This window comes from Astyanax mexicanus, chromosome 25, assembly GCF_023375975.1.
Source record: "Astyanax mexicanus isolate ESR-SI-001 chromosome 25, AstMex3_surface, whole genome shotgun sequence".
In the NCBI taxonomy this organism is placed as follows: domain Eukaryota; kingdom Metazoa; phylum Chordata; class Actinopteri; order Characiformes; family Acestrorhamphidae; genus Astyanax; species Astyanax mexicanus.
In genome coordinates, this window is record NC_064432.1 from 20,166,012 (window position 1) to 20,189,265 (window position 23,254).

Sequence of the window (23,254 nt, forward strand, 5' to 3'; positions counted from 1 at the left end):
AATTAGACTCTTAATGAAAGCAGAATGTTTACAGATCTCATAAATAGTTTGTTAGAAATTATTAAAGAGACCTTGATACTTAAAATACCATCAAACACCATGTGATTTCATGTTGCGTGAGTTTTGTAATGCCCTCTACCTGTAGCAGACGGATCAGAAGAACTGCAGCGGGCGGCCGGGGAGAGGTGGAGCAGAGGATTGTGGGAAGATGGACGTCCCATCCCTGTCCTATCAGGCTATGTGGCAGGAGGAGATTCAGGTCTATGAGCTGCAGAAAGGAGAAGCTGGCCTGGGATTCAGTATACTGGACTATCAGGTCTGTGTGGGAATTTCTGATATATTTTAAGTATCTTATTTAATTTTAAAATGTACAGCTCTGGAAAAAAATAAGAGACAACTTAATGATGATGTTTTTCCTTGATTTTACCAAACTGAAAAGCTCTGGAATATAAACAAGAGTAAGATGGATGATCACAAGCATAAAGTTATTCAAAAGCAGTGTGTAAGACTGGTGGAGGAGAACATGCCAAGATACATAAAAACTGTGATTAAAAACCAGGGTTATTCCACCAAATATTGATTTCTGAACTCTTTATGGATATGAACTAGTTTTCTTTGCATTAGCTCTGCATTGTTTGTGTTATTTTAGCCATTTCTCATTTTCTACAAATAAATGCTCTAAATGAGAATGTTTTTATTTGGAATTTGGGAGAAATGTTGTCCGTAGTTTATAGAATAAAACAACAGTGGTCATAAAATTTTTTCCAGAGCTGTATTTCAAATCATTGGAAAGAAAAATACATTTTCTGTATTTTTCTGTCAGAAAAATGTAATACAATAATATTTAAAATTTAAATGTAATGTATTTTTTTATTTTTCGAATTGCACAGTAATGTAATGTGCCTATCCCTACAGGTAATGATGAGTTATTGTCACTGTCTCACTGATGCTCTGTCCCTGTCTCTCAGGATCCAGTGGATGCGCAGAAGACGGTGATAGTGATCCGCTCGCTGGTTCCGGGGGGTTTGGCTGAGAGAGACGGGCGGCTGATGCCGGGAGACCGGCTGATGTTTGTGAATGGGACGGATTTGAGTAACACCAGCCTGGGTCACGCTGTTCACGTCCTAAAGAGTACCAACTACGGCAATGTACTAATCGGGGTTGCCAAACCATTACCGGTAAATTCCTCATTATGCTTGTATTGCAATTCCAAAGGGATGTGCTGATGTTGATCAGCACAAGGCGTCTGTGAGCTGATGTATCAGAACCGAGTCGCTGCGCTTTCCTCTGAGCGCGCTGTGATGCGACTCTTTGGCGCAATGTTGGAAAAGAGGTGGTGGCTGATTTCAAATGTGTTGGAGGAGGCATGTGCTAGTCTTCACCCTCCTTGTGTTGTGGTTTCAGTAGTGATGGGGGATGTGCAGCTGAGAGATGCACCCCACACCATGACACTAGGCCTTCTGTATAAACTCTAAATGCAAAACTAAGCTGCAAATTGAAATAAAATCCCAGTCTTGCCGAAAATACAAATTCTCTGATGCTGTAAATCACCAGAATCTTAAAAAGCATATAGTCCGAGCTGCTATAGTCATATTGCAGCTATATTCTCTGGTTCCGACCATTGTTCTGCTGAGTTTGTTGTGAGCCAGTAAAGCGGGCAGAAATAGTCTCTGGTTTCTGACACGTTTCAATAATTAATGCTGCCTGAACTCTTACACCAGCCCTCCACATTCAACACGTGTGCACAGAAACCAGTCTACCCTGCACTGTGTGGGTTTGGGTCAGGTCTGTGCGTAAGAAGCCGAATGTAACGTAGTTTTGTCGTCCACAGGAAAATGACGCTCAGGACACTGGAAGCTTCCTAACCAGCAACCATTCCAGAGACAGCCACCAGCTCTCCACAGTGCAGGTACATCTTTCCAGCTTTTCTCTACTTTTACAGGTGCTTTAGTTTGCCATGGGGAGGTTATGTAATTGTTGATGTATTAAAAGGTTTTTAAAAAGGTTCTGTTTTCTTTACGAAATCTGGAATCACTTGCAGCTTAAATCACAACTAACTGACCAATTTAAATACAATAGTCACAAATTATATGAAATAATTTCTTATTACTTGAAGACATTGTTTAAAATTTAATTTTAAGACCGTCTTCCTTGATTTCCTTACTGTTGCCATTTATGTTGCCATATATGTGTGACTTTCCAAAAAAAGCATAGAATATTTAACAATATAAATTATTATTGTCATTTTAAGACCACTTAAAATGTAATAGCATAATAATACAATTACACACTTTTAAAGGGCATTTAAAGGGTATTATTATTAAGAATGTTCAGATATTAGAGTTGTCATAGTAATATCTTTAAAATCCTATATAAATGAATTAAAAAGCTCTTTTATGTTAAGAGTCTACTTTAAGGTAGTGTAATTGTTGTCGTATCAAAACCTCTTAGCTATTTTATTTATACCATTTCAAAACACATCACTACAAACAGGCCAATTCAATTAAAATGATCCCAAATTATATGTAAATTATTTTATTACATTAACATACATTCAGTTTAAGACTGTCTGCCTCACTTTCTTTGATGTTACCATGATATGAGATGATATTTTGAGTTTTGAGCTAAAATGAAAGTTGGTCAAGTTGGACCCATCACTATAGCTGTTTTTGATTGGACGATGTATTGTCCCAAAAATAATAATTTGGATGAATTTTATTATTGTCATTTTACATTTCATTTTATGCCACTGATATAATGATTATATAATAGCATAATATTGCTGTTACACACTTTTAAAGAGCGATTTAATTATTAGGAATATTCAGATATTGAAGTTGGAATATATACTGTAAATGTTTAATTAAGTAAAAACCTATATATTCACCACAGTTTTTGAACAATGCCTGCTTCATTCACGTTAATGGGATTACCTTACTAATAAATACATTATTGGGCAATATCGAGTTCATTGTACATGTACGGAACAGTAATATAAGTTGATATCATACTCTATTTACAGTGAAAAGGCCTAGGTGGAGTTGTATAGCATTATCTATGACTTAAGAAGCATTTCTGTGCTGTTTGTAGCCATAAATTTCCAGTTACTGTGTATTTTTAGAACTGCACATTAAATAAATATTGTTTACAGCGAGTCAGTAGGCCAAAGAGAAAGTGTTTTTTTCCACTGACCTGGTTTAATTGACGGGATTTTTGTTCGCAGGGTAACGTGTGACATCATCTCTTATTAATGCATGTACAGGTTTAGGTTTACTAAACACTGGGAGCTGGAGAAGAACATTGAAAAAGAAGTTTTATGTGGGACTCTGGATGCCAAAACAAACTTTTACTGATGTTCAGCACAATGTATAGCAATGGATTTTAAATATAGCTACCAGGAGCCCACAATCTACAGCCTGGATTTATAGCTCTGGAAAAAAAATATATTTGAGTAAAGTATATATTGTTGTTTTATTCTGTAAACTACATTAATTTTATGGCATTTATTTGCAGAAAATGAGAAATGGTAAAATAGCTTTCAGACCTCAAATAATGCAAAGAAAACAAGTTCATATTCATAAAGCTTTAAGAGTTCAGAAATCAATATTTGGTGGAATAACCCTGGATTTTGATCACGGTTTTTATGCATCTTGGCATGTTCTCCTCCACCAGTCGTACACACTGCTTTTGGATACCTTTATGCCACTCCTGGTGCAAAAACTCAAGCCGCTCTGCTTGGTTTGATGGCTTGTGATTTCCCTTCTTCCTGAGTGTTCCAGGTATCACAGGGTGCTGTCCGCTAGTGGTTCATCTCATGTAGCTTGTTTTCGCTGTCTGAGTGGATTTACTGCTTCTTAATACCTGACTGGTAAAATTCATACATGAGGCGCATTGATGATTTTTGGGAAAATTAAAGGATTTTAAAAGCGCCTTATAGTGCAAAAAATACGGTATGTAAAAATGTGTTGCATAGAAATTTTTGTTACCCTCCAGAGTTATATGTAAATGTCTTCAGTCAGATTTAGCTAGATTTAAAAAACCTATTGCTCTGGTGTAAATAGGCAAAATATATACAAAATATTTTCACTGTTTGAACACTTTGACTACAGCTGTCTGTAGTTGTTCACAACATTTTCAGATATACAGTAAAGAGCTTTGAACATCACCAGAGCTAATTCATACATACAAATAATAATTTCTCTGATATAGGTAGTTGTAATTAAAATTAAAGGAATAAAAAATAGCAAGAATAGAAATGCCATTGGAAAGAAACATTGCAATAAAAAATGGGGTTTGAAAAGTGATTTCCTGTCAAATGTTCTGTTTCCCTTGAACATTTTGCATTTTATTCAGCCCTGGCTTTTTAATAAAATCTTTTATTTTTGTGCTTTTGTACAGACCCCACTCTCTCACAAAAGCTGATTTCTATGCTGGGATTGCTTTTGCAGGAAAATTCTGTGCTGCACAGCAGCAGAATGGAGGCGGGCGCTAAAGGGAGCTCTCATCAAAGCAGTGGCCTTGAGAAGACCATCACCGTGAGCCGGGGCAGCGCCAGCTTGGGTACGTTGATGGTGCTGGCAGTGTGCGTGTTCTTCTGTGTGTATATGCTGGGCAGGGCGGTGCTCAGTGGCGTGGACTATCTGAGAGACCTGTAAACACCTGACTTCCTGTATGTGTGTGTTTTTCTGAACTATCGAGGAGTTGGAGTGTGTCTTCATGAAGGGAGGAGTATCTAATTATTTAGTTTTAATTATACCATGTCAGTGATAAATCTAGGAATACCTTAAATATTTGGCAACCAAAAATGTTTGGCTGAATAATTTATACAGAGGGACTAATTTAGATCATATTTTAATGTTTCCTCTAATGTTAGGATTTTTTTTAAAGTAGTGGCGGCTACTGCGCTTGTGCAGATCTCTGTTGCAAGTAGGATTCTGGTGGATGTAATGGGGGTTGGTTTTCCTCCTCTCTGCACAACCAGCAAGCTGATTGGCTCTTTTTATTGAATGGCGGTACGTCATCCTTAAACAGATGCCAAGAAATCCCATTCATATTGCAGTCAGTGGCTGTTCTCCTCATTAAAGACATCTGAACATCTGATACAATGCAGGAAGCGCACTCTCTACTCACATAAATTAAATAAAATATACATTTATCACTTTTCATGTTTAATATCTAGTATTATTAACAACCTCTTCACAAACTGTCTGTTTTCCAGCTGAAAGATACGAGCTGTACAGGACTAAGATAGTAACACTAGCGAAGCTAACTTAGCCTAACTTAGCCTTAGCATTTGTATGTTTACCACAAGACTGTTAACTAACTGAGGTAATTGTATGAAAAAAGATGCACTGCTTAAAGGTGTTCTTTTGCTAGAAATGGAGCATCACACGGCTGTTAGACAATCAGAGGCGAGACGTTTGCATGTAATGAATATTCAGGAGTAAGAGCCGAACTCCTATCATTCTACATCACCCACTCCTCCACCCAACTAAAACAGGTCGAAAAAGGAGCAGAAAAAAACCCTCACAGGGCATTCATTCACTCGAAAAATGACAAAAACATAAAATTAGACCTTTATGTTAATTTTGAATTGAACTGCTATAAATAGCACAGCCAAGGAAGTTAGCTAGCTAACTAGATTAAGTTTGTTACTAGATTAACACAAACAAAGTAAATATATGAATAGATTAGCACTACTGAGGTAAGTTTATGACAAAAATTACACTACTGAGGTACAGTCAAGATAAGAATGGCACTACTGAGTTAAGCTTACAACTAAAATGACACTACTGAGGTACATTTGTTTTTTAGAAAGGCACTACTAGAGGTAACCTTTACTAAAGGAAATTTGTTGTGCGCTGGTTTGTTTGCACGGACACTAAAAATGTTAGATGTTCAATAAACTAAAAGTAATTTTATTATTTTATTATAGTTTGTTTTTAATTTGGGAAGCTATAATAAAATAAAAAAATAGCCCATGTAATTTATAAAGTGGTGATTTTAATCCAATTCTGTCAAAAACTGTATACAGTATTCAGCCAAATGTTTTATTTTATTCAGTTTTAGTTTTAGCCAAAAATATTCATTTTGAGTACATCCCTAGAGTAATCTGAAGGGTAAAGATGGTAAATGTTTATATTAGCTGTTTTGATGTTGTGGTAATTGGTAAGCTTTGCATGCTGTAGAATTTTCCTGCAGTTTCACAGCAATGTGATTGTTTTTATTTATCTCAAAGACATTTCATTAAAATAGATTATTTTAAAATAGTCCTTAAAAAGACAAAGTGAACAGAAGGAAGGAAAACCACTTAAACTATTTTAAGGCATTTTTGGAAATTATTTATTGTTAGTCTGCATGGTATGAACAAAGCAGATATCGTCCTCATTCTAGAACTTTTCCTTAGATTCTATGAATAATTTATAATGTTTAACCATGTCAACACACATCTGACCTTAAAGTCCTAAACATAGATTATAGAACCAAATCAAACTAGAAAAGATTTTAAGAAAATATTTTATTTCTCTATTAATGTCTAACTTCTATCTCATCTACAAAACTGATTAACTCTTTATGCAGATAAGTATTAATTAGGTTTGAGATTAATTAATTAATTTTATTATATTATTTCATTTTATCAATAAAATAGGTGAATATTATTATTATCATACTCTGTGTTTTTTTTCTAAGTGAGTTAAGGTAGTCTTAAGTTAAAATATCTTTGTGTTGTGTATTCTGTCCTTTCTGTCTTTTCAAATCTTTTCTGTGATGTATTTGTCTGTCTATCACTGTTGTGTCTAACGCACTATGATTGTATTGTAATTTGTATCTTAAATAATAAAATAAACACTGAATGAACATTTGTTGACATTGGTGATGGTAATAAAAGATTTCAGCAAACTACTGTACGACCATAGTGTTGCTTATCTGTGATTCTTTCTGGCTTCTGCTATTCTGTTTCTGTCATTTCTGTGTGCTCTCCTCTCCTCCTGTCTGTCAAGATTTATACAAAAATAGGCACAGCTTATGCAGAAAAAAAGGTTGTTGTCTAGGCAATATTTTTTTATAGTTCTGGAAAAAAAATAAGAGACCACTTTAAAATGATGTGTTTCTTTATTTTATTCTAAATTGAAAACCTGAAATATAATCAAGAGGAAGATGGATGATCACAAGCCATCAAACTAAACTGAACTGCTTGAATTTTTGCACCAGGAGTAAAGGCATAAAGTTATCCAAAAGCAGTGTGCAAGACTGGTGGAGGAGAACATGCCAAGATGCATGAAAAACCAGGGTTATTCCACCAAATATTGATTTCTGAACTCTTAAAACTTTATGAATATGAACTTGTTTTCTTTGCATTATCTGAGGTCTAAAAACTCTGCCTCTTTTTTGTTATTTTAGCCATTTCTCATTTTCTGCAAATAAATGCTCTAAATGACAATATTTTTATTTGGAATTTTGCAGAAATGTTGTCTGTAGTTTATAGAATAAAACAACAAGGTTAATTGTACTCAAACATAAACCTATAAAAAGCAAAATCAAAGAAACTGATTCAGAAGTGTCTCTTCATCTTTTTCCAGAGCTGCATATAATAAAATATGAAAATAATATACTATATAGAATATGCAATATTTCCAAACTTTTTTCTGAAAGAAGCCTACAATTATTTGTAATCAAATAACTTTGCAGAACAACTTGACCAGTCTGCATTGCTTTTTGGGTGTTTACCAAATAGTAATCCTTAGGGTTTAATAAAAGTCACTGAGCCAAAGAGCTTAATAAATCCATGCATCAGCTAGGGAGTACAGGAGTTATCTGTAACCAAGCTTGCCCTTCAAAATAGCTCAGAACATATTAACTATTACTTTTTTTAAGTATTAAAAATCGTGTTACTGTTTACAAGGAAAATAATCTATATAGCATGAAGACATCTGGTAACAAAGTACACATATATGTGGAATGTGTGAGATAATACAAGATTGGGTAAAATGGTATAAGACTGGGTAAAAAAAATGGTTTAAAATGAAATAAGGTAAATGATTTTTGCCACATACAAAGTTCTGGCTATAGAACTCGTAACAGGTTCCATCGTGTGTGTGTGTGTGTGTGTGTAGGTATGACAGTGAGTGCTATAAAGGATGGGTCAGGTATAATCATCCGGTCAGTGCTGAGTGGAGGTGCTGTCAGTAAGGACAGCCGGCTGGCAATAGGGGACGCAATTGTAGCCATCAACGGAGAACCCACCACCAACCTCACCACCGCTCAGGCTCGGGCCATGCTGCGGAAACACTCGCTTATTGGACCAGAACTCAGGTAGCAAACACACACACACACACACACACACATAACTGAGTATTGTACTGTACTTGTGAGGTCCTCATATATGTAGTACTATTACGTAATTATTAGGACCTAAAGCAACACATTCACACACACACAATGATAGTTAAGTAATTAAACACCATACTTGTAAGGGCTTGTATGTAGTATTATTACGTACTTATGAGGACCTAAAACAACACACACACACACACACACACATACACACATACACATAACTGAGTATTTAAGTACTGTACTAGTGAGGTCCTCATGTATGTAGTACTATTAAGTACTTATGAGGACCTTAAACAACACACTCACACACACAAAGATAATTAAGTAATTAAATACCATACTTGTAAGGTCATTTATGTAGTATTATTACATACTTATGAGGACCTAGAACAACACGCACACACACACACACACACACACACACCTACATATAACTGAGTATTTAAGTACTGTACTAGTGAGGTCCTCATGTATGAAGTACTATTAAGTACTTATGAGGACCTAAAACAACACACTCACACACACAAAGATAATTAGGTAAGTAAGCAAGCACAGTGATGGGTACAGTGTTGTAGAATTCCCTCTTCTTACAAGAAGAGGTAGTGCAAGAAAAAAAGTCCATTAGAATACACCAGAATTAATGAGTTTCTAGGATGACTAAATGCATGAACATATTCATAAAACACTATAATTGCATTCACAAGCTGTTATAAACATGTAAAACATATTATAGATATGTTTAATATGCATTGTGAAATTGTGATTATAATGCATTATAAGCTGTGTTTATATGTCATACAGTATGTCCAAACAAAGATACTCAACTTGCATAATTACCTGTAGCAGCATTGCATAGTTTGTGTTATAGGTAGGCTTTAATTACTCATTTCCAAGAAATGATGAAAGGGTCCCACCCGGATTTGCCAGAAAAAAGGGAAAAAAAGAGTTTTTTTGGTTAAACTAACTGCAGCCTCCAACGCAGTTTAATATTTTAACTGCAGACAGAAAGTAGCAGATGAAAAAGAAATTTCTTTAAAGCATATTTATCCTGATATTGAACAGCTAGCAGCTCAAGGACGGCAGAAGAAAGAGTAAGCCTGAACTGTTGAAGTAATGAATAGAGCAATATAATTATTAACCAGTAATACATAAAATCATTTTTAAGATTTTTTTTTTTTATGTAGAGAACAGTTGTTCCAATATGTTTTACACCCTTTACGTGTATTTTTAGCTATTTTTAGCTTTTAAAGGGTGGGATTTAGGCAAACTTTGGACTTAGACTAAAGTATTACATTGATGCACCTCTATTCTTGTCCTTTTTCTCTTTGGCAGTGTCACCTATGTACCTGCAGCTTTCCTTGACATGCATCGAGCCACCATCCTCCACTTAAAACAGGAGGTTATGGCAGATCGAGCTGCTGTCATCCAATCAAAGCAGGAGCTCAAAAAGGATCACACCCATGTTGGCCAGGCAGTCCAGAAGCAGCAGCACAAAGCATTTACAAAGCTGTAAGGATGATTTAAGGTTCTAGAACTAGAAACAACATCTCTGATTTCAAAGTGATTTTGCATTAAGAGAATAAATAAATCAAATTAGTCTAATATATGTTGGAAATATTGATAAAAATACACTGAATACACAATGTTATGTGAGCTCTGAGAGGTCCAGTGGGCTAAGCGCTGCCACTATGATCAGGAGATCACCAGTTCGAATCCTGTTCATGTAGCTTGCCATCGGCTACTGGAGCTCTGAGAGAGCACAATAGCCTTGCTCTCTGGGTGGGTAGATGGCACTCTCTCACCTCATCATTCCAAAAGGTGATGTCAATCAGCACAAGGCGTCTGTGAGCTGATGTATCAGAACCGAGTCGCTGCGCTTTCCTCCGAGCGCACTGTGATGCTACTTAGCAATGCTGCATCAGCAGCAGTTTGAAATAAGGCGGAGTCTGACTTCACATGTATCGGAGGAGGCATGTGCTGGTCTTCACTCTCCTGGTGTGTTGGGGCATCACTAGTGATAGGCGGTGTCCTAATGAGTGGGTTGAGCTTTTGGCCGTGTAAATTGGGGAGAAAATGTTAGAAAAAATTAGAAATAATTAATTCAAAATAATACTCTAAAATGAGCACATGTCCAATCATATAGGACAGATTGTAGTTTAGTATAATAATTACAGACTGTAGTCCTTTCTCTGCATACTTTATACATTATCCTCTTCAATGGTCAAAAACCAAAAGGCGAGACCACCACAAAGCAGATATTATTATTTGGGTGGTGGGTCATACTTCTCAGATTGTCATGGTGGTGGTGTATAAGATGTTAGTGTGTGTTGTGTGTTTTGATATGTGTGGATCAGACACAGCAGTGCTGCTGGAGTTTTTAAACACCTAAGTGTTGCAGCTGAGGACAGTCCACCGACTAGAAATATCCAGTCAACAGTGTCCTGTGGGCAGATCTTGCGGTGCAGTGTCCTGTGAGCACTGATGAGGGTATAGAAGATGACCGTGTGCATACCATACCATGTCCCTGCAGTGCTGAGAATAAATAATAGCTGCTGTGGTCCTGTATGGTCTTAATCACTGAAGAACAGGGTAGAAGGAGGATAGTGTATAAAGTGTGCAGAGAAACAGATACAGGACTACAGTCTGTAATTATAGAACTATACAAACTGCACTACTGATAAATCTTTATTTGTTCTTTATTTTAGTGAAAGCGTGTGTAGAGCAGTGGAAGTTGACACTGGGAGAGTAAATGGAGCATCATGGGGGCAGAGCCGGTCACTGTGGGGACAGAAAGATGATACGGACAGACGAGAAGAAAGAGAAGAAAGTGTCCCGAAATGTGCAGTTGGCTCCCGGCAAGCGAACGGACAGAGAGAATCGGAGAGGAAGGAGGAAGAGGCACAGCGGAGAAATGATCACGATTCATGGAGTCAACCCCGACGGTACGATCCTGATACAAGCAGACACAGTGTAGTGTGATTTAACCTGATTCAACACATGACCTCATTTCCCTCTAAAAGATGATCTGAGGATGTCAGCTGGGAAATATTACGAACTGTCTGATACCGTCTGAAGCATTTATAGCACATTGTCACATGAAAACCTTTTTGAACATATTTAATAGTGTGGAAAGTTGAGCTTAATTTAAACAGTATTGAACAGCACATTTCCATTAAAGTGGCTTATAATAAAATATTGATATGGTATTGTTTCAGGATCAACATCAATTTTTAAATATTAGTTTACATGTAAAGCTTGGTGTCATATGATAGTCTGTTTTATATCATTACAGTTCTTTTCTAAAATTAAAATTATTCAAACAATTGCAATATATTGCCCTTTTCATGGTATCACAATATATTGTGATATATTGGATTGTAACCCTTTTATTGTGATATATATCATATTGCCAATTCTTGCCAATACACAGCCCTTTTCTTTTAAGAAAAAAAAGTTTAGTATAGATTAGGCCTGGCAAGCTCTCCATCATATGAATTCATCACATGAATTGTTTACTATATGAGAGAAAACTTGAGGAAAATGTAAAATGATGTGTACAAACTCTACAAATTAAGCATCACACAGCTGAGAGAATTCTGCATGGAGGAGTGGGATGTCAGAGACTGGTAGATGATTATAGGCAACATTTAATTGAGCTACAGGTCATTTCAGCTACAGGTAAAAATCCCATCTTTTTTATTTGTTTAATTTAATTAATATAATTAAATATGTTCAAAAAGACAATCATTTTAATGGAGTGTTTTTAATGGAGTAATTGTAGGTATGAACATGTTTTGATTTACATGTATGTATTATGTATTATGAACAGTGTCTGTCTGTTTCTCAGGGTGACGGTGATCAGGAAGGATGGTGAGTGTCTTGGCATCAGTGTGATTGGTGGGCGTGGCATGGGGCGCCGTCTAAGCAACGGAGACATGCAACGTGGCATCTTCATCAAACACATCGCAGAGGACAGTCCTGCAGCATACAACAGTACACTCAAACCTGGAGACCAAATACTACAGGTGAATGCTGGGGGGGTGGTTACCTTAGTACACGGTCTCCATCTTGTGGTCACATGATGCACTGTACACTGTACATATCTGCTGATTAAAAAAATACACATATATTTTCCCTTTACCCAAATACAGTATACATTACAGATGCATCAAAATGTAAATAATACATTTAGATCAGCAGTGCTATTTTAATTATATATTTATTCCAGCAGTGCTATTCAAATCACATATATTGCTAGCTAGCTACCTCTAATTTATGCCTACTGTCTACTAAGTGTAAGTGTTATCCTGTTGCTGCTGCTTACAATAATCCCAACAATGTAAAATTTACCTTTGCATGTGTTTTTTATTGCATTAATAGTGCAAGCATAAATTAAAGCTCGTCTGATCTGTGTGTTAGGTTGGAGGTGTGGATGTGAGTGATTTTACTCATGAAGAAGCAGTGGAGGCAATTCGCCGAGCCGGAGACAGAGTGGAGCTACTAGTGCAAAATCCTCAGGTAACACACACACACACACGCACATAAATCAATCCAAGTACAGTATGGAAAATTAACGAAAGATTGGAAAGGATGTGTGCATATTTCCTGTGCATAAAGAACCAAGTGTTCCAGTGGTCTCAATCACTGCCACTATGATCTGGAGATCGCTGGTTTGAATCCCGGTCATGCAGCCTGCCATCAGCTGGCGGAGCTCTGAGAGAGCAAAACATGCCTTGCTCTCTCTGGGTGGGTAGAGGGCGCTCTTTCCCCTCATCACTAAAGGATGATGTCTGCAGCTTAAGGCGTCTGTGAGCTGATGTATCGGAACCGAGTCACTGAGCTTTCCACCAAGCGCACTGTGATGCACATTTGCGTAACATAAACGATTTCAGCTTCAGTTTCTGTTATTTGTTAATACAGGTTTCAGACCTTGTCAGCAGGACCGAAGAACAGGGCCTGTTAGAGAGCAGCCACCACATAGACTCCGTATGTAAATGCTCTGCATGTTGGTGTGTTTACCGGTGTGTGTGTATATATATATATATATATATATATATATATATATATATATATATATATATATATATATATATGTAGTGTAATGTTACTTTATGTGCAGTTAATTTACTGCTGTGTTTTTATTTCACCCTTTAGAAATGTGAGAATCCCAGTCTACTCACTCGCCTCTCCCAGTCCAGCCCGTTTAGCCCCGCCCCGTTTAAGGTGTGATATTAGCTGTGTGTGTTTGTGTAATCCCTGTGTAAGCACTGCGGTAGATGATCCAGCACAAAATAAACTGTGCGCATTCAATGTGTTGTTTATTAGGAAGCTGTACATGAACTCACTGAGCTTCATTTACCTTATAGTTTCTCTATATAAAACCCAGAAACCAGTTTACAGAATGACTGCAAAGATGATGATGTGTCCAAGCTCAAAGTCCAAGTTTTATGAGCTCAGAAATCATCAGAAATCTGTTTTTTAATCACAGTTTTCATGCATATTGGCATGTTCTCCTCCACCAGTCTTACACACTGCTTTTGGATAACTTTATGCCACTCCTGGTGCAAAAATTCAAGCAGTTCAGCTTGGTTTGATGTCTTGTGATCATCCATGGTAAAAATCAAAGAAACGCACTGTTAAGCTCATTAATTACTAAGAGACGGGTAAGCCAAGGAAGTCCTCCACTGCTGATAATTCTGCATAAGAATCCTTACTACTCATCAAAAATGCAAAGCATTACTAGGGAATATCACTAATGTACTGACTGAAAAAACCCTGTATTGCCATTTTTGTTGTTTTTCACGTATGAAAAGTGAAAATGAGAGTGTATGGGTTCTCATAAACTAGACAGTGAGTGTTCAGTAAATTAAATTGTTCATATATATATATATATATATATATATATATATATATATATATATATATAAAGTTATTATACAGGATCTAGCAAATTGTACATAATAACTTTCTTTCCAGCCTACAGGAAACAAGGCGTTAAAGAAACCTCCCCACCCCGTCCCACCTCCCCTAAGGCTGCCCTCAGGGCCCACAGTTGTGGTAACAGACGGACTGACAATGAAGAACACTCTAGAAAGGCTGAGTGGACTCCCAGAGGTTCCACAGCACAATGAACTGGAAGCAGCTTCATACTGGAGTAAGTTAGTGAGCCTCTCTCTGCGTGTGTGTCTGAATTAAAAGATCTGAGGACATAGGGAAAGAAAATAATATATATATATATAGAAATTTGTGTGCAGTACAATCACAGTTTAATCACAGTTTTCATGCATCTTGGCATCATGTTCTCCTGCACCAGTCTTACACACTGCTTTTGGATAACTTTATGCCTTTACTCCTGGTGCAAAAAATCAAGCAGTTCAGTTTGGTTTGATGGCTTGTGATCATCCATCTTCCTCTTGATTATATTCAAGAGGTTTTTAATTTGGTAAAATCAAAGAAACTCATCATTTTTAAGTGTCTATTATTTTTTTTTTCCAGAGCTGTCTATTTTATCTGTTTGTATCCATATAGAAATTGAGAAACATGAGTTAGAATGCTGGTTGCTGGTTCGCCATCAGCAGCCGGAGTCCGAGAGAGCACAGTTGGCCTGTTATCTGATGTATCAGAGCTAGGGGTGCTTAAGCATCGCAGTAATGGGGGGGGGGGGTACATCTGAATGGGGATTAGATAATTGGCCTTCCAAATTAGAGAGAAAATGGGGTACAATAAAAAAAAAAAATATATATATATATATATATATATATATATATATATATATATATATTATTTTTTTATATATTATGCATTATGCATATTTTCAAATCAGTTTTCATACCAGTTAATCTAAAAAAAGGTGTAAATGATTTTGTTAAAATGAGTTTGGACCGTGTGTGTGTGTGTTTGTGTGTGTGTGTGTGTGTGTGTGTGTGTGTGTGTGTTTAGGCCGTATGACGCAGCGGTATGGCAGTCTGCCGGGGCAGCTGAAGCTGGTGGAGCTGGACTGCAGTGGGCACAGCGGTGGTGTGGGTCTGTGTGTGACGGGGAGCAGACACAGCGCCCGCGGGAGGATGAGCGTGTACGTGTCAGAGGTTCAGGTGGGAGGGGCTGCTGCTGCTGACGGGCGAATCAGAGTTGGAGACGAGCTGCTGGAGGTGAGAACTGAACTGATTAATGTTTTTCTTGCTAGGAAGAGCAGGTTATGCGTAAATTAATAATGATTTAAACTGAAATGTTCTTACTAAAAAAAAAGAAAAAAAAACATGAAACAAGCATTGATGGGATGTAGGTGTCTCTTATTATTTAATTATATATGTATATGAATGTGTTTGTCTGTTGCAGATTAACGGACAGGTATTATACGGCCGTAGTCACCAGAATGCCGCTGCTATTATTAATAGCGCTCCATCTAAGGTTAAGATTGTATTGACAAGGTGAAGCACTTACTAACACTCTTTAAATACACAATAATTATTCTATTAATTCTACATTTACTATATGCATAATCCCATTCATTGTGTAGTTATGTAAATTATGTCTCCTCAGGAGTGAAGCTGCATTGAAGCACATGGCTACAGAACCGGTAACTGAGGTAACAACCCAAAAATTATAATTCAGGCTCATATTAACCTCCAACCTTATCTTCTGCATTCGTGTCATCACTGTATCTGAATTATAACCTGTGTTTTATAGACGGACAACTGTCCCATCTTATCCCCCTCTGCTGTGGATATCGGTATGTTCAAAGAAAGCAAGCATGGCGTCCTAAATCAGGTAACCACTAACAGATACACATAAAACATACCATACACACTGTGTAATTATAGTGAAAACAGAATTGTGCAGACTGCATGCCTAAAACATTGTACACTGACCTCACACAATCTTAAATGTTAAATAAAGTCTTAAATAAAGTCGTTTCTGACACTGTAAAGCTAAAAAATTATAAATATCTAGTCTGATATGGGCAAAATACAGCTCTGGAAAAAAAGAGACCACTTAAAAATGATGACTTTCTTTGATTTTACCAAATTGAAATCCTCTGGAATATAATCAAGAGGAATATAGATGATCACAAGCCATCAAACCAAGCTGAACTGCTTTAATTTTTACACCAGGAGCGCCATAAAGCTATCCAAAAGCAGTGTGTAAGACTGGTGGAGGAGAACATGCCAAGATACATGAAAACTGTAATTAAAAAACAGGGTTATTACATCAAATATTGATTTCAGAACTCTATAAACTTTATGAATATGAACTTGTTTTTTTTTGCATTATTTAAGGTCTGAAAGCTCTGCATCTTTTTTGTTATTTCAGCCATTTCTCATTTTCTGCCAGTAAATGCTCTAAATAAATTTTTGATGAAGAGTGTACAGAATATTTATCATCAAACTTTCAGTTTAAATGTAAAGGTTTTTCTCTTTTTCTTTCTTTCTTTTACTCTTTAAGATGGAAGGAAGGATGATACTAGAGAACAAACCGAAGGCTTATTCCTCTGAAAAGAGCAACACCAATCATCTTTGTCCTGTCAACACTTTATCCAATCACAGTCCTTCGAGTGGCCCCTCTCCTGCATTACGCAACTCATCAGTCAGTCCCGTACCTCTGAGCTGCCGGACCCCGCCCACATCCCACAACACCGCAGACAACCCTACACACCATAGTCCCGCCCCCTTCTGTCCCCTGACCAATCAGGCGGGCGCCGCTCTGCCTGGCTCCTCCTGCTGTTCATCCTGCTCCATGAACTCGGACCCCCTGCTGTGTCCCATCATGCCCGGCTGTATAAACACCATAGATATCTGTAAAGGACACGCTGGCCTGGGCCTGAGCATAGTTGGGGGCTGCAACACGTTACTGGTGAGAAAATGGGTGTGGTCTGAGTTTTGTACTGGGGGGGTGTGACAAATATTCAACCTGCACTGACACTACACTGACATGCCAAAAGTCATGGGAAAGATGAAAGATAAAATATTTTATAATATATCATAAAGTGTGACGTGTATAAATTGTGAGATGTTATCTTGTGAGTGCTAGGTGAATTCTGAGAGTTTGAATAAGGTCCCAGACTTTTCTGTGACTTTTCTGGCCTTGATTTTGCAGTGGAAACCATTTGGGAGCTAGGCACCAGCATCAGCACCATGCCGGTGGAAAAGTGCTCAGTGTGATGTGATAGAAGGTTAAAATGATATTAACACCAACAGTGGAGTTTCTCAGGGGGGCGTCCGTGAAAATTATTTCACACTTCTACTCAGTGATAAAACTCCAGATTGCAATTGAGTTTTTTTTGGCTTTTTCTGTCATGTGACATCATGTTCAGTAGCTCCTCCATTTCCACTTGCTGTTGCTCAAAGTGTAATAACAATGTGTGGCAGTGGACAAATAGCTATTTTATTAAACAAAAGAAGACGATGAAACTCAGAGATGTGAGCCCAGACGGGACTAAAATTACTGGAGGACCACGGAGTTCAGAGAAAAACAGTAGATAATTCAGCCTATAATTTTCTGAGAGGACGTCTGAGAAAAACACAGACATGGTCGTTGCGGAGGAGAATAAAAACACAGGACCCCCCACCCCCCCATAAAAGGGAAAATGAACCCAGGACCCCCTGAAGATCCAGTCCTGTCCTGATAGGGCTTATAAAGTTAATAAAGTAAAAAAAATAAATAATCTAAACTGATTTCCAGTCTTCAGAACCAGTGTGAGAGATTTCGCTCTTTCAGAAAGACTCAGACTGATTGATGACTGCTGTCTCTTTCTTTCTCTCTTTCTCTTTTTCAGGGAATGATTTTAATCCATGAGGTGAATGAAGGTGGTGCTGCTTACAGGGACGGGAGACTGACGGCAGGGGATCAGATTCTCGAGGTATAGCCGTTTGAGTTATAATTCACCCACACTCTGTAATGTCTTCCTGTTTTATTTAAGCTGCTTCAGCTTAATATCATTATTATAATATATCTGCATCCACGGTCTCCTCCTCCACTGTCTCCTCCAGGTGAACGGTATAGATCTGAGGATGGCGACACACGAGGAGGCCCTGAGCGTCCTGAGGCTGAGTCCTCAGCACGTCCGGCTCTGTGTGTACAGACACCCCTCCACGAACAGCTTCCGCAGCCACGCTGCCTACACTCCTGAAGACATGTGGGACCTGTTCACAGTGCAGCTGCAGCTAGCACCAGGCCAGGACCTGGGGATGAGCATTGTGGGCAAAAGGTAAACACAGATGATGAATGTCTGGATTTATTATGTCAAATATAGGCCAGCTGTGAAGCATCGTCATTAATATGTTCTTGGTTATGATAGTGGTAGTTTTTGTGATTAGTAAAATAAATGGTGTCTCTCATTTTAAAGGAAAACTCTGGTGTAAAATTGATTTTTGTTGTAGTAAAACATGATAAAGAGTACTAACTTTTTTTGAATAGCCCGCCTCCTTTAATGAACGTGTATTTAGAATAATCTGAGAAGTAGAAACACAGTTTTTTTGATGCGTTGCAGGAATGATACGGGGATATTCGTGTCGGAGGTGAGGCGCGGGGGAATGGTGGAGGGAGATGGACGGCTGCTGCTGGGGGACCAGATCTTGTCTGTAAATGGAGAGGACATCCGAGCTGTTTCTCAAGACTACGCTAACACACTGTTACAGGTGTCTTTCTCCCTTTAACACACACACAGGGCTCTGAGTGGTCCAGCAGGTCCGAAAATCGCAGATTCTAAACCAAATTATTCTGCTTATCATCAGCAGCCGGAGTCCGAGAGAGCACTATAGGCTGTGCTTTCTCTTTCCTATACCTTCAGTTGTGATGCTGGCTGGCACAGGCATCTGTTGGCTTATGTATGATGCTACATTGGTGACAGTTGAAAAAGAGGCAGAACGGGATCTGAGTGGTCCAGCTGGCTAAGCGCTGCCACTATGTTCAGGAGATCACCGGTTCGAATCCTGTTTATGTAGCTTGCCATCAGCTGCCAGAGCCCTGAGAGAGCACAATCGGCTTTGCTCTCTCTGGGTGGGTAGATGGCGCTCTCTCCCCCCTCATCAATCCAAAGGGTGATGTCGATCAGCTTTCCTCTGAGCGCGCTGTGATGCTACTCAGCAATGCTGCAGCAGCTCAAAAAGGAGCTGTGGCTGACTTCACATGTATCGGAGGAGGCATGTGCTAGTCTTCACCCTCCTGGTGTGTTGGGGCATCACTAGTAATAGGGGGAGTGCCAATGAGTAGGATGTGTAATTGGCTGTGTATATTGGGAAGAAAATGGGGGAAAAATAGAAATAAAATTATAAAAAAGAGGAGTCTGTATTACATGAACACATACAGACACACATGCAGTAGAATCACAAAAAACAGCATTAAGAAGAACACAATCAATGCACTATTCCTATAGTAAATAGAAAATAGTGAGATTGTTGAGTAATGGTGTTTGTGTGCTTGTGTTTCAGAGCTGCACTGGGTCTGTGGTGATGGAGGTGGCACGTTTTAGAGCTACTCCACCCTACTCATTTGATTGCCAGGTAAAAACACAAACACACAGTTAACAGAGTCGGAACAGGTTTGAACTGTGCAACCATTCTTTTCACTTGGAATTTCAACAAAACATTAATTTGACCAGAGGTGGCTAATTTTTAGCTTTTGCTACTTAAATGGACTATATACTGTAGGTTTGTTCAGCTAGGATCTAAGATTTTAGTTTTTTTTTTTTTTTTTAAAGAAACACTCAGTATAAATGCAAGTGAGTGTGTAATGGCTTCAGCAGTCCTATTTCCAAACAATGGATAGATTAATCCTACTCTGAAGCTTATCTAGCTATGGTTAGAGAACCTTACAACCCACTGTTTGCGTGCTGTTGTCTCTATACCTGGCAAACCTGAGTGTGGAAATGGGAATGAGGATTAGCAATAGGCAGACTTGGAGACCCTAACCCACACAGATTACTGTGCCGTACCAGACAGTGCAAATAAGAATATACTGGCTGAAGCTCTGTTGACAAGAGCTGACAGTACTTAAATTACGCATGTTTCTTTAATATCTGATTATACATTCTGATCATGTTATGAGTTACTACAAAAAATATCATCCTTAATGCTCCTTTAACCACTGCTCACTGATTGATGTCTGCTTGTTTTTCCAGGCAGGTCCTGTGGATTCCTCTCTTTTCTTCTGTCCTGACATTTATGAGTGTAAGTGCAAATTAGTATCAGATCAGTAATTACTGCTTTAACATGTTTGTCATTGCTTTATATTTAACACTCCACCGTTCCCCTGTGTTTCCAGCTGTGGAAAGGAACGTAGCCACCAGAACAGTCACGCTTCAGAAGGTGTGTTTTTTTTTTTGTTCTTCAGTCATTAGCTGAACAGTTCTGAGATGAAGTTTATTTTTAGTCAGAGCTTAATGACTTTCTAATTAAGGCTTTTTTGTTCCTTATTATTAGTAATATTAATGCTGATTTGTCTGGGATCACTCCTCAGAGTACCTTACAGGGGCTGCATGTGAGTGCCATCGGGGGTCTCAAGGAGGAAACAGGCCTCTACGTCTCTGCCATCGACCCAGACTCATCTGCTGCCCACAGTAGACTCCTGGAGGTATCAGATTTAGCCTTTTTTGCTTGGCCTGAACAAATTGTAGACAGCTAGAAGGTCTGTGGTCTTATGAGCTGAAAAGTTCCATACGCACAAAAAAATCCAGGTTTAACAAACCGTGCGTAGTAGGGGTGCGCGATATGGCCCTAAAATAATATCACGATATTTCATGGTATTTTTGCGATAACGATACTCTTGGCGATACGGCAAAAACACTGAATTTAAAAATTCTCTTAAGAATACACTACTGCAACAAAATAAAAATAAAAATTTATTATTACATACGATATGCTATTACACACCCCTAACACCCCTAAGATATTAAAAAAATACAAGAATTGTATCAGATTTGTAACAATGATTCAGAATATCATACTAATACTAATAATAATGCACTCCATATATCTCCATATATCCAGGATTAAAGTAAAATAAATGATACTGGACAGATATAATCTGTCTTTAGTAGATATATAATGGGAAATGGGGTGGGTGATATGGCACGAAATTTTAGGGTATAATATCGTTTATGATATTTAAAAATTGTGACGATATTATCGTGTACGATACGATATGGCGCACCCCTAGTGCGTAGGCATGAGTCCCACGTACTTTCTCTTAGTTCATCGCAATCAACTTAAAATTACGCGCATGTGCATGAACACATCACACCTGCCATGACTCCTCCCTCAACTACTAAATAATGTTATAATAATAATAATAATAATATGATATATATGAGTATAATATGCCCGTTGAGAAAGTGTTGCAAGGTGCGTAACATAGCCGCTGTCTTCTAAGTAATTTAATAATTACCCATGTTTTAAATGAATTATTCTAAGATGGATTATAAATGCTTTTATTTAAATGCTTTAAATGAGTTGCTTAATTAGAAGCAACCTGTCACGCACTCAGCTTATAATCTTATCCCAACCATGCTCTTGGAAATCTGAAATGGCCTATAAACCAATCATCATCATGCATCATCATCATGCACCATCTCCAACAACTCCAGCGCAACATTTTATTCATGTTTATATATTCTAGACTAAGTGGAAACGGGTTGAATGATTATTTCAGTAAGCCAGTGAAATTGTCTGATTAATTTACTGTTTAATTGTCTAATTAATTTCCTTTATTTTATCCAATAATGGCTTATTACTACAATGTGTGCGTACAGGATATTTTAATAGTTGTAACTTCAAAGCATCGCCTTTAAGTGTCGCCAAATGATAAAAACACAATACATACGTACAAAAAACATACGTACGCCTGAAATGAAAGTGTCGTGGGGACATGCACTTTCTCACATTCAACTCACTTTTAGTACATCTGACCGTGAGCGTGAAATATGGCGTACGCAATGTTTTTGTGCATACACACCTTTAGTACATAAGCCCCCCTGGTGTTTTGGTGTGGGGTGTAACTTGTGTACAATGTCAGACCAGCACAGGCACTTAAAGAACCCAATGTTACATTAATAAGGTCCTGCACCCAGATACCCTACCTATTCCAGCAGAACATTGCTCATGCACATATTGCTGCTGCTGCTGCCTCCTCAAGAGCTTCCCTTTAAGACACAGATTCTATGCCAATGCCAACGGCATCACCACACCTATCCCCGGCTGAAAATGTGGAGGATGCTGCTACTGAACGCTCTAGCAACATTTGGTTTGCATGTGAGAATGAGAATGTTTAACATGCTGTACATTGTCCTAACACTTTTATATCTGTTTCTTTTTTTTTCAGGTAGGTGATAAGATTGTTAGCATCAACGGCAAGTCAACCGCATCCCTCTCTCACACTGAAGCTCACACCCTCCTGAGAAAGCCCAGTGGGGCCGTCACTCTGCAGGTGGGGGGGTCATAGTAAATCGCTAATAAATCGTGATGCATCTGTACTTACATATTTGTGTTTGACTATTTCCTTTTATTGGCTTGGCTGTTATACACTTCCTACAGGTCATTTCACACTGTGGCGCTAGTCGATCGTCTTGGGATCTGTCTTCATCTGCTGTTCCAGAAAACTACGCTACCCCTAATAACTTGAGGTATGCATTTCAGCACGCTTCCTAATCACTTCACAAATGCACATTAAATTCAGGCTTAGTCACACCCCAAGAATCATACGAGAGGAGTCCAGATCTTTGGTTAATGTTTGTGTCTTTCTGGTTAAATAGGTCATTTACTGTATATTTACGTCCATCCCGGATTTCATACTACTTTAAGCGTGAAACATTCAGATAGCAGCTGTAGTTTCTAGTATTGCTAGACATACCAGTTAATAACAACCAGTTATTAAGCAATTGCGCAAATAATTCAGCTCTGTAAGTATAATCTCTGAGTGTGTGTGT

General features: G+C 38.1%; 1 protein-coding gene across 2 annotated transcripts in view; it reads left to right on the top strand.

The window, feature by feature from the left end:
* si:dkey-92j12.5 (multiple PDZ domain protein) overlaps nt 1-23,254 on the top strand; it is a 49,840-nt gene that overhangs the window by 24,266 nt on the left and 2,320 nt on the right. For both annotated transcript variants that reach the window (XM_049472633.1, XM_049472632.1), the window contains exons 15-40: nt 146-316; nt 969-1,178; nt 1,832-1,909; nt 4,449-4,560; nt 8,115-8,313; nt 9,670-9,846; nt 11,043-11,279; nt 12,185-12,362; nt 12,757-12,855; nt 13,258-13,323; nt 13,492-13,560; nt 14,314-14,491; nt 15,277-15,485; nt 15,673-15,764; nt 15,877-15,922; nt 16,024-16,104; nt 16,780-17,187; nt 18,110-18,193; nt 18,324-18,541; nt 18,824-18,971; nt 19,764-19,835; nt 20,453-20,501; nt 20,596-20,639; nt 20,791-20,904; nt 22,651-22,755; nt 22,863-22,951. In XM_049472633.1, the coding sequence (XP_049328590.1) occupies nt 146-316; nt 969-1,178; nt 1,832-1,909; nt 4,449-4,560; nt 8,115-8,313; nt 9,670-9,846; nt 11,043-11,279; nt 12,185-12,362; nt 12,757-12,855; nt 13,258-13,323; nt 13,492-13,560; nt 14,314-14,491; nt 15,277-15,485; nt 15,673-15,764; nt 15,877-15,922; nt 16,024-16,104; nt 16,780-17,187; nt 18,110-18,193; nt 18,324-18,541; nt 18,824-18,971; nt 19,764-19,835; nt 20,453-20,501; nt 20,596-20,639; nt 20,791-20,904; nt 22,651-22,755; nt 22,863-22,951 (3,533 nt within the window). The remainder of the gene's footprint in view (nt 1-145; nt 317-968; nt 1,179-1,831; nt 1,910-4,448; nt 4,561-8,114; nt 8,314-9,669; nt 9,847-11,042; nt 11,280-12,184; nt 12,363-12,756; nt 12,856-13,257; nt 13,324-13,491; nt 13,561-14,313; nt 14,492-15,276; nt 15,486-15,672; nt 15,765-15,876; nt 15,923-16,023; nt 16,105-16,779; nt 17,188-18,109; nt 18,194-18,323; nt 18,542-18,823; nt 18,972-19,763; nt 19,836-20,452; nt 20,502-20,595; nt 20,640-20,790; nt 20,905-22,650; nt 22,756-22,862; nt 22,952-23,254) is intronic.